General features: G+C 39.9%; 1 protein-coding gene across 4 annotated transcripts in view; it reads left to right on the forward strand.

Annotated features, from left to right (window-relative positions):
• The window catches only part of SH2D4B (SH2 domain containing 4B), a 125031-nt gene that overhangs the window by 57237 nt on the left and 54044 nt on the right, over nucleotides 1-13750 (forward strand). Inside the window, exon 1 of one of the 4 annotated variants that reach the window (XM_040563008.1) lies at nucleotides 1247-1457. The exons of the other annotated variants lie outside the window; for them this stretch is intronic. Within the exon in view, the coding sequence (XP_040418942.1) occupies nucleotides 1274-1457 (184 nt within the window). The 5' untranslated portion in view covers nucleotides 1247-1273. Of the gene's footprint in view, nucleotides 1-1246; nucleotides 1458-13750 lie in introns of those variants that run through there. 4 annotated transcript variants of the gene reach the window in all.

Raw genomic sequence — 13750 nt, forward strand, 5'->3', positions numbered from 1 at the left:
CGACTGCTCTGTGATTATGCTCCACTGCCATGCCTTTGGCCTGAAAGGAAGGGCCTGGGAGTGACGCTCCGATCCCTCTAACACCACAGTGTGTTTTTTCCCCATACAGCCAAGTCCACCTTCCAGTGGCAGAAATGAGATTAGAAGAGGTATCTTGTGCAAATATCATGCAGTGGGATGCCACTCAGCATGTGTTCTTGTGTGTTCTTCCTTTTTTACTGCTTGCTCTGTTGTCTCCTCAGAAGGTGGCCCCCTGGAGGAGCTGGGCATTTGCCCTGTGAAAGTTGGATCTGGAATTCAGTGTATTTTTTTTTCCATGTCATTGCCCAACAATTGACTGTTGGCCCTGCTGCTGTAAAATAGTATTTTGCTGAGTTTGGTACAAACTTTGTTGAATAGTGAAAGGTCACAATTTGCTTGAAGAGCAGTGTTCTATCTTTCTCCAGTTGCAAAGTGGAAAATGAATTAACAGCAGGACTTGCATAGTCCGCATGAACTGCTGAGAACTAACTCTTGTTTAATGAATATTAATTTACTATTTATAAAGTGATAACAAGCTTCTTGTGGCTTTTATTACATCTTTTAATTTTAAAGGCATTTTAAATAGTTTGCATGACTGTATCTGTCAGCACCGGGTAAATATGAGCTCTGATACCCTTTTGAGACCAGTTAACAGGTTAGGCTGGGAAATAACATGCAAGCTCATTTCTCCTCTCTTATCAGAAGAGATCAGTTCCCAAAGCGACATAGATATTGTTGGTGTAGGTGATACCTTTAACCATGACATCACTTTAAACCCCCAGGGCAATGCTTAGACCCTTGGGAGTGTATTACCACTTCAGCTGAAAGTGTGAGACTTTCTTTACGTTGAATTTCTTTCTACTCAAGGGAGCAAAAATGATGGGTTCAGTCAAGAATCCTTTATTTTTACCTGAATGCAGTCAGGACTACTAAAGGAACTTATCATTATTTCTCCTGAACTTTCATTTTTTTTTCCTTATCCTTCCCCGTTCCTCCCCCCTCTTTCACTTGACACCTGTCACTGCCTTTGGTGGATGAGATAAGCAGAGAACTCTGCACTGTAAGAGAAGAGGAGCAGAATATGCCCACAAGAAGAGGAACAGAACAAGAAGAATCGAGCCTTTGCCGGGCAGGCAGGCGTGGGAGAGCTCCTTTGCTGCAGGTTGCTGTCTGGAGTGCTGGACGTGGGGTTTTGTCACTGTAGTGAGGATAGTTGGGAGCAAGTTTCTCTCTTTTTTTTCTTGGAGTCGTCATGCTGCAGCAAATTTTGCATGATATGTATATTGACCCCGAGCTGCTGGCAGAGCTGAACGAAGAGCAAAAGCAGATCTTGTTCTACAAAATGAGAGAAGAGCAGCTGAGGCGCTGGAAGGAGAGGGAAGAAAAAGCACGAATGGAGGAGGCTGTGCTAAGAAGGACAGCGAGGCGCAAACAAAGTAAGCTTTGTGACCTCCTGTGCTTGCTCCAGAGATGGGGGAGATGGGCATGCAACTGTCTATGATACAGCATGTCTGGAAGAGATTACAAGGAAGAGTGCCAGCTGTCCCCTAGGATAAGAGCAGAGCAAGCATGTGAAAACAAAGAAATGTGTTTTCATGCAATATATAGTTAAGCTATGGGGCTCCATGCACAGGCTGTTATGGATGCTAAATGTGTATGTTGATTTAAAAAGCAAATAAGCAAACTCACGGAAAAAAAAATATTAAAGGTTCTTGAAGTGTCATTACCAAGTGTTTGATCTGGGGTTCAAGTGGTTTAGAATAAGTAGGAATATTTATTTCCTTGCTGTCCCCTGTGAAGAAGTGGCTTCCATCTCATTGCCCATTAATAAGATGAAGTTGTCAGGCTGATGTGGGATAGAAAATTTCCTCATGGAAATGTAGTTGCAGTGAAACCTCACTCAACATGGAGATGTTGCAGAGATCTGTCAAACATCCCTTTTCCTGTGAAGGAAAGGGCCAAAGGCCTTATCCTGTCTTCAAACCAATTCAAATCTGAATTTTCAAAATCACAAATAATCTTGGGTAGCTGATTTTGCGAAAGTGCCTTAATAGCTATCTCACAGCTATAATCACTATATAAACTGTTGCTTATGTTAACACACACCTATGGTAGAAGTCTTTGCTTTGAGCACCTCAATACAGATGCATTATTGGATTCAATTGTCAGACTTCTTATTAAAGCTGCTGAACCTTACAAAGTGCCAAGTATATCCAATTAGATACTTGACAATTTAAAGACTGACTGAAGAAATGTGTTTCAAAGCAAAACTAGTTTTCAAGACTCACTTGAAGCAAAGGCCTTTATCAAATGTTTCTAGAGTAAGTAACAATGGTAGCCTTAAAGTAAGGGAGGAACATTCAGAATAGCCTAATAAGCAGTAGAATGAGTTTAAAATGGCCCCTTACAGATGACAAGGTGGAAGCTGGGAAACCTAATTCCGTTTAATTTCTGTTTTCTTCATTTTAATGTTCTTACTGTGAATAGCTCTCCTCTAAGAAGGATGGCATCAAGATAGCTTCTCTCATACAGCACAATAACCTTGTTCATTTTGATTGATTTGTTGCTGAGAAAAAAATTGAAAATGCAGTTCAGATCCTTAAACCAAAACACCACTATATCATTGAGATAATCTGCATTATTCTCATTCTTTTAGGAAGACGGATGCAGAAAAATCTTAACTGCAAAAATATTTATGTAATGATTTGTCATGGTGTTGACATCTAAATTTCCATATATAAACTATGCATTAAACCTGTTCAGCTTCCTACTACAGGAGGCCATTTTCTGGGTAATTAATTTTCTGATTTATAAAGAATAAGAGAACGAGGAGAAGAGCAGCAGGGTAACCTGTAGATTATATTTGCTCTGATGAAAGTAGTCAGGTATTTGCATAGAGTAAAATTTCACAACGGCACATTTCCATTTTACATTTTACCTTCTTAAATTGCCAATTTGAGTTATTCTTTAGATTTGACTTTTACCCAAGATGAAAACATTCCACTTCCTTCAGAACCATACTAAATAACTGATCTTACACAAGTTTTTGAGACAGATCTATTGGAATTAAAAGTTTGAGGATTAAAGTCAGGCATTTGCTTCCTCTGAAAATGTATTTTGACTTCCATGATCTGGTGTGGGTGAGTTAAAAAAGATAACTTCCATCTTCCAGGCATGCTGGTCATTAACTGTACAGACACGTGTGACTGATTTCTGTTATACAGTTCCATAATATAATGGTAAATGGTCTCACAATGGAGCTACATTCTTGTAAAGAAAATGTGCTGTAAGTCAACCAGAAATTGAGGGTATAATGCAGGAATTACTGTGTAATTCCATTGCCTATATAACTCAAATGGTCAGAGCAGATGGCTGTAACAACCCTTTCCTATGTTAAAATATATGATTTTTTTTTTTTCTAAAATACATTAAGAATCAACTCTTTTTGGAAATTCGACCTTTTTACAGTTTTTTCTTTCCATTGGTGTATAAGCAAGTATCTAAACATTCTCCCCCAGCTGTACAACAAAGAGTATGGAGTATTTTTTCCTGTTCAAAATTAGTGGCTACCAGGAAATTTGGAAGTACCACAATTATATGTTCTTTATCCTTTTGAGACTAGGGGATTTAAACAATTTCACCTTCAAGATGTTGTTTTTGACACTGCATGACACAGGTTTTGTGCTGGTATTATTTTGCTGAAGTCAGAAATTACACTGGCTTTATAGAAGCGTTTATGGAGTACAGAATTAAAGATCTTTGTAGCCTGACACGTAGTAGAAAACAGAAGTGAGACTTTAATATCTAGCCCTAATGCTGTGCTGAATCTCAGGATCACTCAAGCATAGCAATCTGCTAGCTGAATATGTGATTTTCTAGTTTACAGAAAAATGTGTATGTTTGTGAATATGAAATAACATTTGCATAAAATGATTATTTTTTAGTAATTTACTCTGAATTACCTCTGAAGGACTATTTCAAATCCTTCCATTTTCCTCATAGCCAGAATAGCTACATATGAAACTCTTACCTCACCTCTTTGGGATGTGATAGGGTGAGACAGAGCAAAAGGAATTGGTAATAATGGGCGCTTCTCTAATTAAAAATGCTCCAAAAAGTTCTGGGGCTTGATCTGGAGTCATGTACCCCAATTGGTACAATTCTCCATCAGTTCAAGAGCTTACCTGCTATTCTATGTGCAAACCCAGCAGCAAATAAACAGAGGTGGATTTTCAAAATATTGTGGTGAAGGTGAATCCAATTTTGATTTTCTGCAGTGTCTTGAGGATGAAGGCTCTAAACTCACACGAGCTTTTAAGAATTTTCTATGAAACCCATGTCCAAATCATTTGGAATTTCAGTTGAGGTAAATCCGTGAAAATACTGGGGTTCACCTGAGGTGACGAGTGGTTACACATTCCTGAGAGGGCTCCTGGCACTGTCTCTAAGAGTGGGATGTGGAGCTGGCTGGTGAAGTGCTCGCAGCCCGAGATGCCTTGGCTGCTGCAGACTGTCAGGGCCACCCTCCTCCAGCGTGTCTGAGTGTACTTCAGGATGGAGTACTTCCATGTCATCTGTGTCTGGGAAGTCCTTCTGCTCTGAAACAAAGCAAGCTGCATCATGTAACTAATGTGCCATGTGTAAGGCTTAGATGTGTTGTCTTATAGAAATCACAAGTGCAGAGTTGGGAAAGAAAAAGTGGCATCCAGAGGCCAAATAAAAAAATTGGCCTTGCTTTAGATTTAAAAACCATCCACATGTTTAGGGAATGCTGCTCAGCGTGATAACTTTTTAACTGTTCAGAAACTAACTAGCAAAGACCTGGAATCTACAGCAATTTCTACAGAAGTGCCACTGAATGAAAATTGTTTGTAAATGTCCTATTAAATACTAAGACACTTGTTTCTTAGTTTGTGTTTGGTTTTAGTTTTGTTTTTAAAACAAAAGTAAGTTCCAAACATGAATAAGATGATGTAAGTTGTTGAGAGTGTTTAGCAAGCCAAATTGTGTAACGTGTGATTAGTCTTAGTCTTCATGTCTAAAGAAAATCAAATTAGCCTTCCTCAGTAACTGCAAATTGTGCCTGCTTTTACATTTGGATTGCTTGGTTCATGTGTCTTGAGAAAAGGTCAAAACTGAGATTTGTATCAGATTGTGCCAATATTAAAGAAATCATTTCATTTTAGGGGTGAATTAAATGTTTCCAGGTTGTTTAACGGTTTAAATTTCATTCCCTTTTTAAAAACAAATAAAACATTACTTCTTCAGAATGAAATATTTCCTTTAGGAAATAGTGAACTGTTCTGACATTTTTGCTGTTTGTACATAACCTACATTTGTACTTTTTATAAAAGATATTAGTAGAATTTCAGCATTGTTTGGGTCCTCCTGAAATGACAGTATTTAGTGAATTTATTCAAAATTACGAAAAGCAAACAAACAATTTTTTAGCTTTTAGTTTGACTCCTGGCTTTAACTGAAAGAGCTTCAAAAGCCAATAGGGTTCTTGAAATTGAGGGGTTAGTCTCCCGTTTGTTTAAAAATTACTGCTGGGCAGATCTTTCAGGGACATATCTTCATTGTGATAAAACAGATTGCCGTTTCTTGTTGTACTAATATCACTAAGGGAAGCTTCCTCAAAAGTTCAAGATCCCTTTGGGATTTGCTCAGTTGACTGACAGGCAGCTTTGCAATTTGCAGAGAAATACCTTGATGTGATTAGGCAGGAGCCCTTTAACCATGATAGCTGAGCTGGGACTAAGTGAAGGACGCTGCCAGGTTGGATTTTGACTCTCATGCACCATCCAGAGCTGTCAGAATACCCAAAATGAGATTTCAAAACCTATTGAACACTAGGTAGCTGAAGGACAGCCATGTGGTAGGGAAGACAGTGCTGGACTGCTGCTACATATTCTGACATTTACTCGTTGTGAACTAGAGCTCGTGATGCTCAGACAGGAGCTATTTGTAAACGCTGTTATTTACCTGTCCTCAAAAAGTGTAGCTGGGAAAAATTAGGTAGGCTTATCACAGCATGGGTAAAAAAATAATTTCTTTATCTAAATGACATTTGTGTTAGAAAATTATTGGAGAATAGATGAAGTGATTTGAAAGCAAGTATTTCAGATATCCCAGCGGGATAGTTGGAGGATACATCACAGTCACGTGTGAAGGCACATGGGTGTGTGTTTCAGTGTGTGCATGTAAGGGTGAGTGGGCGTACTATGACATTTTTCTACATTTCTGAAATAAGAAATGCATTCCTCATTTATATTAAGTCTTCTCAGTGCCCTGGTAATGCTTAGCCAAGACTTGGCTAAGAGTACAGAGATGTGCTCCTGGCACTGTTTGTCGTCTCTTTCCCTGTATTGTTGGGTACAGGTCTCGCCAAAAACATCAGAACGGAGTATTTTCGAAATTTTTGATCATATGTGGTCTTGAAACCTGTAAAGTCCCATCTTTTCTTTTCAATTTAGAGATGACTGAAAATGTAACAAGAGAATATTAGAATAATTTTAATTAGGGGATTGAGCCAACTAATTTGAAATAATTGGAAATGCTTTAATGTAGCATTCACAACATGTATAGCAGCTTGTGATATGATGCGGTTTTGTTACTAGTAGATACCTTGGGGCCAGAACTCAGCTGCTCAGAGCTCGTGCTGAGTATGGCTGTGTACCGAGGTATGCTTGAACAGCAGCTTCTAAACTGCTCAAGTCTCTGAAGCTGGGGCTAGAAAGAGACCCCCAAACGCCATATGACCTAAATATGCACCAGATGGAACAAATCCAGAGGGACTTGGCCCTCCTAGGATTATCCATAAGTCTGTGCTTTTTAGTCTCATCCTCTGCCCTGCAGCTGACTTCTCTGTTTTGCAGAAAAAGAGCAGAATACTGCTGACTACCTGGCCCTTATTTCACCCAAGGTTTCTCTTGCACGTGTGAAGTCCTCAGCACTCCCACTGTCTGAAGCATCTGCATCAGCTGCGTTCTGAGAGAGGCTACTGGGTTAATTGAGTCACTGGCATGGAGACAATTCCTGTGTTTCTTTGCTGCATGGTGTTGCTGAGCCTGTCGGGACACGGTGGTGGCAGGCAGGCTTTCTTGTACGTACTTGTGCTCTGGTAATGATATGAGGTTGTGACTGGTTGCAAGCTCATGAATACTTGATATGGAAAGAGAGCAGCACTGCAGCCAAGGTGAGAGTGGGATTCACCCAAGCTAATTCAGTATTTCCTTCCTGATTTTGCCAGTTTTTAGCAGAGGCATTGGGTTTTGATAGCAGGATTTGGAAGACTTAGGAAAACTTGATGTATTCATCTAAGCAGTGGGTTTACCCAGACACTCATGATGGTTCATTAACCTTCAAATCCACTCCTGTGCTGTGGTGCTGGAAGATCTCACTGTAGTAGTATAGCTCTCCCTGCTTTGGTAGTCCTGTGTGCCTGAATCAGTGCAGACCTGACACGCTGCATTACGTAGGGGAGTCTGGTGCAGCAAGCGATCCACAGGTACCAGTTCATTCTGTGGCAGAGAACCCTTCTGCTCTGAGTTTCCATCCATCCTCGAAGTAGTCATGCAGATTTGTTTTCGTTTATTGTCCAGTGGTGGGTGAACCTCAATGCTTTGCAATAGCTCTGTGCGAGTAAAAAATCCTGCATATAGCTTTCACTGTTTACAAAAGGTAATTGAGTTTGGGAATCAGAAACTATAGTGTTATGCTATAGCTTTTTTTTTTTTTGTAATGAATGAAAAATAAATCAAATGAATGCTACCGATGTGAATGAATTCACAATGTTCCAGTTTGATCTGTTATGCACCTGCATTTTTATACCATTTATAGTGAAAGGGACATAAAATGGACAGATGAGATTACCACTAGATTGTAGTTCATAGAGTTACAACAGTGTCTTTAAGAGTAAGTTCTGAATGTTATCTCCTGGTTGAAAGGGGGCAAATTATAAAATTAATAGGTGTTGCAGTGCTCCTTGGCCAGGGAGCCAAGAAGATATTTGGGATATACTAGACAGAGACCAAATAAATGCTAGCTTTTTTTTTTTCTTCCCTTTTTTTTTGTTGTTTTGTTGTTGTTTTGTTTGCACTATGCAAACCTTGAAAATGCACCATGTGGTATCGCAAAACCACTTACCTTTGACTGTTATGTATAGTTATCTTTGCCACATTTGTTAATTACCACAGTCTTATTTGAATAACTGTTTCCTTGCTTAATGTTTGCTCTCTTGCAGTCACTCTTCCTTTATTTGATCCTGCAGGGGTATATTGCAGCGTAATTATTTCCATGGTAACAAGCTGTAATTCCATAAACATAAGATTGAGTTTGTTATATGATCGGGAAGCAGCTGGAGAGCCATGAAGGCTGATTTTTCAGCAAAGCTGAGATCCAGCAATCCTTGTTGATATATTAATGTAAATCAGCTGAATTCTTCTCCCCTTGCAAATCCTCCTTTAATCAGAAAAGCACACGACACAGTGTTGAAACTGGAGAGTGCGTAAACTGAAATGTTGGGGGGCTGCTTGAGAAGTTTAGAATTTTGTCCCATTTTGTTGTTGCCTTGAGGATTAGTTTGAAGTGACTGATATTTTGGAATGTATTCTTGGAAGAGATGGGTTCATGGTCCTGTGACTATTAGCAAGGGCAGACTGCAGAGTTAATTATAGCAGATCATCAGTTTATTGTGGGATTATGTTGCTTTCATTGCTTTCATCATTACCACCTAATTATTCTATATGTATTTTAATGGATTTACAGCAGTTAGTGTTTGGAAAAGTGCATTTTGTCCTTTGAACGATCTCAGAAACATTCGCAGTAGTAGTTCCTGGGTTTTCCGTAGAAAGAAGTGAAATTGTGTGTATATTGGCGTGTTTCTATTTAAAAAAAATAAAAATAAATGTGTAGGGGGTAAGCTCAAGGAACTGAGAACAGCCTCAAGCTCACATCTTCATTTTCATCTCAATCAATGTGTTTCTAGTACATGTCCTATAGGTCCTGAAACTCTGAATGGAATCTCATCTACCCTGCTGACTATGAAAATTCAAGCTTCTATCTTAAAGAAGACATAAAAATTATTTATTCAGAAAGCCAAGAGTAAAATCTCATGTAAAACACATTGTGCTTAGACCAAAGTATACCACATCTATATTCCTAAAGAACAACAACAACAAAAGTATCCCACAAGCTGCATTTATCTCTGAATGACAAAGGCAGATCAGGCTGATCAGCTTGATGTCAGCAGTGAATGCTCATGCAGCCTATTTCAAATAAGTTTCAGGAGCTTTCTTCTAGTGCAGGGTGAGAAAAGAAAAGGAAGACTTTCTAAAGACTAGGTCAGAGGATATTTATGTGACTACAAAGCTTTCCAGCTAGTGAGGAAGGAGAGTCAATTGCTATCACAGAGATCTGTAGCTTCCAAGGGGGAGAATGATGGTGGGAAGCCAAACGTCAGAGAAACAGGAGAGTTCATGGAAATAACAGACTTTTTCATAGAATCATACAATATCTTGAGTTGGAAGGGACTCACAGGGATCGAGTCCAACTCCTCGCTCCACACAGGACCACCCAAAAATCAGACCGCATGCCTGGCAGCATTGTCCAAGTGCTTCTTGCACTCTGTCAGGCTCAGTGCCGTGACCACTGCCCTGGGGAGCCTGTCCCAGAGCCCGACCACCCTCTGGGTGAAGAACCTTTTCCTAGCATCCAGCCTGACCCTCCCGTGAGAGTTTTTTTGGGAAAGTTTAAGCAGACTTTGAATGCCGTTCCGTGTACCTGAAATTATAAATAAGCGCTCTTCTGATTTTCTGAATTTGCACTTGACATGGCCTGTAGCAATCCCCATGCTGCAAAGGCAAGGGGGACTGCTGGCACTCGGCGTTTTGCTGGGCTGAGCCGGCAGCCTGTGGCTAAGTAACAGCACAGCTGGGAGGCTTGACACCAAATCAGGCCTCTAATGGTGCTTGGAGCCGTTCCCTTGAAAGCCCTGGAGATGGACCACAAACAGGAATTGTCGGGGATGCTGCTGGAGCTATTAAAGCCATGACGAATGAGCTTGGAGGAAGGAAGCCGACTCCAGCAATATTCCGTTTGCTCTGATTACTGCTATTTTTAAGGCACTTTTAATTAGAAGCATGTGTGAAAATAAAGCCAGATAAAGCCCCAAACTCTCATTAAAAAAAAAAAAGGCAGACAAACCCAAACCATGGTTCTGCTCCTCTGTCCCAATTAGCAGAGCACCGAAAGGCGTAGCTCTCCTTTATGTACTTCCATTTGTTTTAAGCCTTGGTCACAGCATGGAAGCCTTAGCTGATGCAAACTGAAGCCTTATTTAGTGTAAGCAATGCCTGCAGCGGGATCCCCGTCCCAGGCACCTTCACGGGGTGGTTTTCTCTCTCCTCCAGCACTGCTGGTGGTGGTCATATTTTCTGGCACCGCTCAGCCGTGGCAGGAACAATGCGCTGCCTACACCAGGGGTTCCCTGAGGGTAGCCCAAAGGCCGAGGGCAGCCCCTGGTGCCCTATAGCACAGCCTGTGCTCACACCCCAGCTCCACGTGTGTGTGTGTGTGTGTGTGTGCAAGGCTGACAGTACTGCTAGTAGAGACTAGTAACTCTTACAGGTGAGACCCTTGAGTTTACTATTGCTCTCCAGGGCCTTGTTTTATACTTACAGTGCTTTTACAGAGGTCTCTGTATAAATACAAATAAACAGAAAACATGATTTACTATTACTTTTGATTGTGTGTATGCATCTGTGTTTATATGTGCAATTTTGTGTTACTGTCGCTGCAGGTTGTAGGTCTCCAAGAAAGTTTTCATTGTGATCACCTTGTGCTGCATATTTAGGATACTTGATTTTTCATTTGTCTGGTGTAAGTAGCAACGTACAGAAATCTGCTGATCTTGAAGCTGTGTAGATGTAGGTTTGGGGGGGCTCCATGGGAGGTGCTCATTCACAGAGGAGTGAAGAGAATGGCAAGAAGTAATGTTGCCTTCTTGTGGTGCTACAGAGTTGTTTTAGACAAAAACATGGTAAAACATTATACCTAATAAATAGCTTGCCTGAACAGTAGAGATGGAAAAACAACTTGGTAAATTAAGTACATTTTCCTGATAAAGCAGTTTTTGTTTCTATAACACTTTTATTTCACCTCTCCCAACCAGACTAATTTTGATGTCCAGTACTTCCTAATGGTAACTATTCACAGCCTGCCACAGTCTCTACAGGAAAAGAGAAGTACTTTTGTGGTCAAGGCACTAGACTGGGACTCAAGAGATGTGAATTTGTTTCCTGATTCTGAATTAGGTTTTGTTTCTGGGCTCAGAAGCCTGCTTCTGAACAGGAAAAATGAGATTCCCTTGCCTCTTTCTCACCTAGATTTCAAATATATTTAGTCAGGACCTGTATTTTTCTTTAGATTTATTTGAATTTTTATATTTCAAAGTTGTTTCATTTGGAAATATATATAAACAGGATATCTTATTTATTTTTTTTTTCAGAAAAATGTTATACTTGAAAGGTATCTTAAAGCAGAAATTGTTTTATTATAATTAGTCCTCGATAGGGTAATTCTACAGTTGCAAAGCAGACAACACTAGTTTCCTAAAAATATTAAGGAAAAGAATTCTCTGTGCTCTCAGCTTGTATCTTGCCATTGGTTCTACAGTTCTAAAGTGCAAGTCCAGCATTGTTGGTCCAAAAGATCTGGCAGTGACACTGTGAGGCTGCAGATGCCTGTTGTATGGCAGGAAAGCCATTTTCAGTGTCAGATCTTCTCCCTGAGTTACTTCTTTTCCTGACCACTCATCATTTTTGAATGTTACTTTGTGCTAAGAAACTCCTAAGTTTTATGGTCAGGTTGTGCAGAAAAGCCCATGTCCAACTTTATGGGGAGTGTAGGTGGTGTAGTTTAAGGAAAGCTTTACATGGGAGTCATTCCTTGAAGTAAAGTAGAATGGGATTTGGATGTGGAAAAGTTTCTGTCGTTCTAAAGAAAAATGTAAATAAAGGTATATATGCTCAAGCTGATTTTTTTTTTTAATTGTACATGCAGAGGTCTGTCTGTTTAATACTGAAGCTTTAATTTGCCAGATTGTTTGATAGTGTTTTAATCTTTCAGTTTGAACTATGGATGTGTATACAGCAGTATACTCTATTGTAGTATACAGTAGTTAGTGCTAAACTAAAAATATGTTACACTAATGTTTTCAAAATAGTTTACTACTGTCTACTGTCTATAGCTTTAGAAGAGAGATCCATTGCTTTAAAAGTAACAATTTCTCAAAACATGTCTGCAAATCAACTATTTGTTTTAAGAGGCTGGGCAGTAATGGATAAGTTGTGTCTCTGAGAAACATATTAATAATCCTTTGGCACAGAAAAACTGGAAAAAAAAAGCAAAGATAAAATATGTCTACTCACCTGAGATTCTTTTTTTTTTTCTCCCCCTCTTTTCATCTGGTAAGGTCATTAATGAGCAGAAGTGGTGTGTTGAAACAGCAGCAATGTTTGGTATCTGTGTGGTATGATACAGATACATTAAAATGTTTGGGATGTTTTCTTTAAAGCATTAAATAAAGGGGAATAAGTAGGATATTCAGGTTTCTCCCAGGAAAGAGGTCATCAGCCCCTTTTAATGCAACAACTGTCAATTGTCACATGGGATCAGTACTCCTGGAAAATTGTTCCATACTTCTCAGGATGCTTCACCATGAAAGGCAGTAGGTGACAGCCTTGGGAGCACAAACTGATATGGCCAATCCGTTCTTGGTAGACTGTTTTCAAATGCTGTATCAGAAAAAATACGACATAAATGTTGTACTAACACTGGAAAACAGAAATGTACAGCATAGGAACCACAATAAAATGCATTCACATTTATATCCTGAGACGTAATCTGATAGACTGTGATAGAGCAAATGGTTTTGAGAGTTATTGAAGGAAAACATTATTAGCTTAATCAGTACTACTAGGCCAACAGAGGGAATTCTTACAAATCATGTTTTCAAATTTGATGTAGAATATCAGCTTTCATTGAGAGATCTGATATGTTCATTGCCTTCGGTTTGTATTGTCAACACTTGTGAGCGTGGGTTGGTGCTGGTGGTGCCCGCTGTCAACAGCCCTGCTTCATTCTCTTCTGCAGTTTTCTCTCTTCAGTCTGGGATGTCAAAAACACCTTATTGATTGAACACTAGGAAACTTAATCTGGTTAAGAGGATATTGTCCTGTTGTATAATGGCAGGTAGCTGAAGGTGGTGAGAGTAGCTATGTTGATGTGAGCAGAGAAAGATGTGTCCAAAGAAAGGCAACAAAGCTGGTGAAGGGTCTCCAGACCTTCCAGAACAAGTCTTAGGAGGAGTGGCTGAAGGAGCTGGAGAAAAGAAGGCTCAGGGGAGGCCTTATAGTACTTGACAATTACCCTAAAGGAGGTTGTAACAAGGACGGGATTGGGCTCCTCTCACAAGCACCAAGTGATGAGGGGAAATGGCCTCAAGTTGTGCCAGGAAATATTTAGAATGGATATTAGGAGAAATTTCATTACTGAAAGGGTTGTGCGGCATTGGAACAGGCTGCCCAGGGAAGTGGTTGCGTCACCATCCCTGGAGGTCTTCAGGAAACCTGTAGATGTAGAACTTAGTAGCATGGTTTAGTGGCAGACTTGTCAGTACTAGGTTACAGGTTGGACTAGATGATCTTGGAAGTCTTTTCCAACCTGA

Source organism: Cygnus olor, chromosome 7, assembly GCF_009769625.2.
Source record: "Cygnus olor isolate bCygOlo1 chromosome 7, bCygOlo1.pri.v2, whole genome shotgun sequence".
NCBI classification, from domain to species: Eukaryota; Metazoa; Chordata; class Aves; order Anseriformes; family Anatidae; genus Cygnus; species Cygnus olor.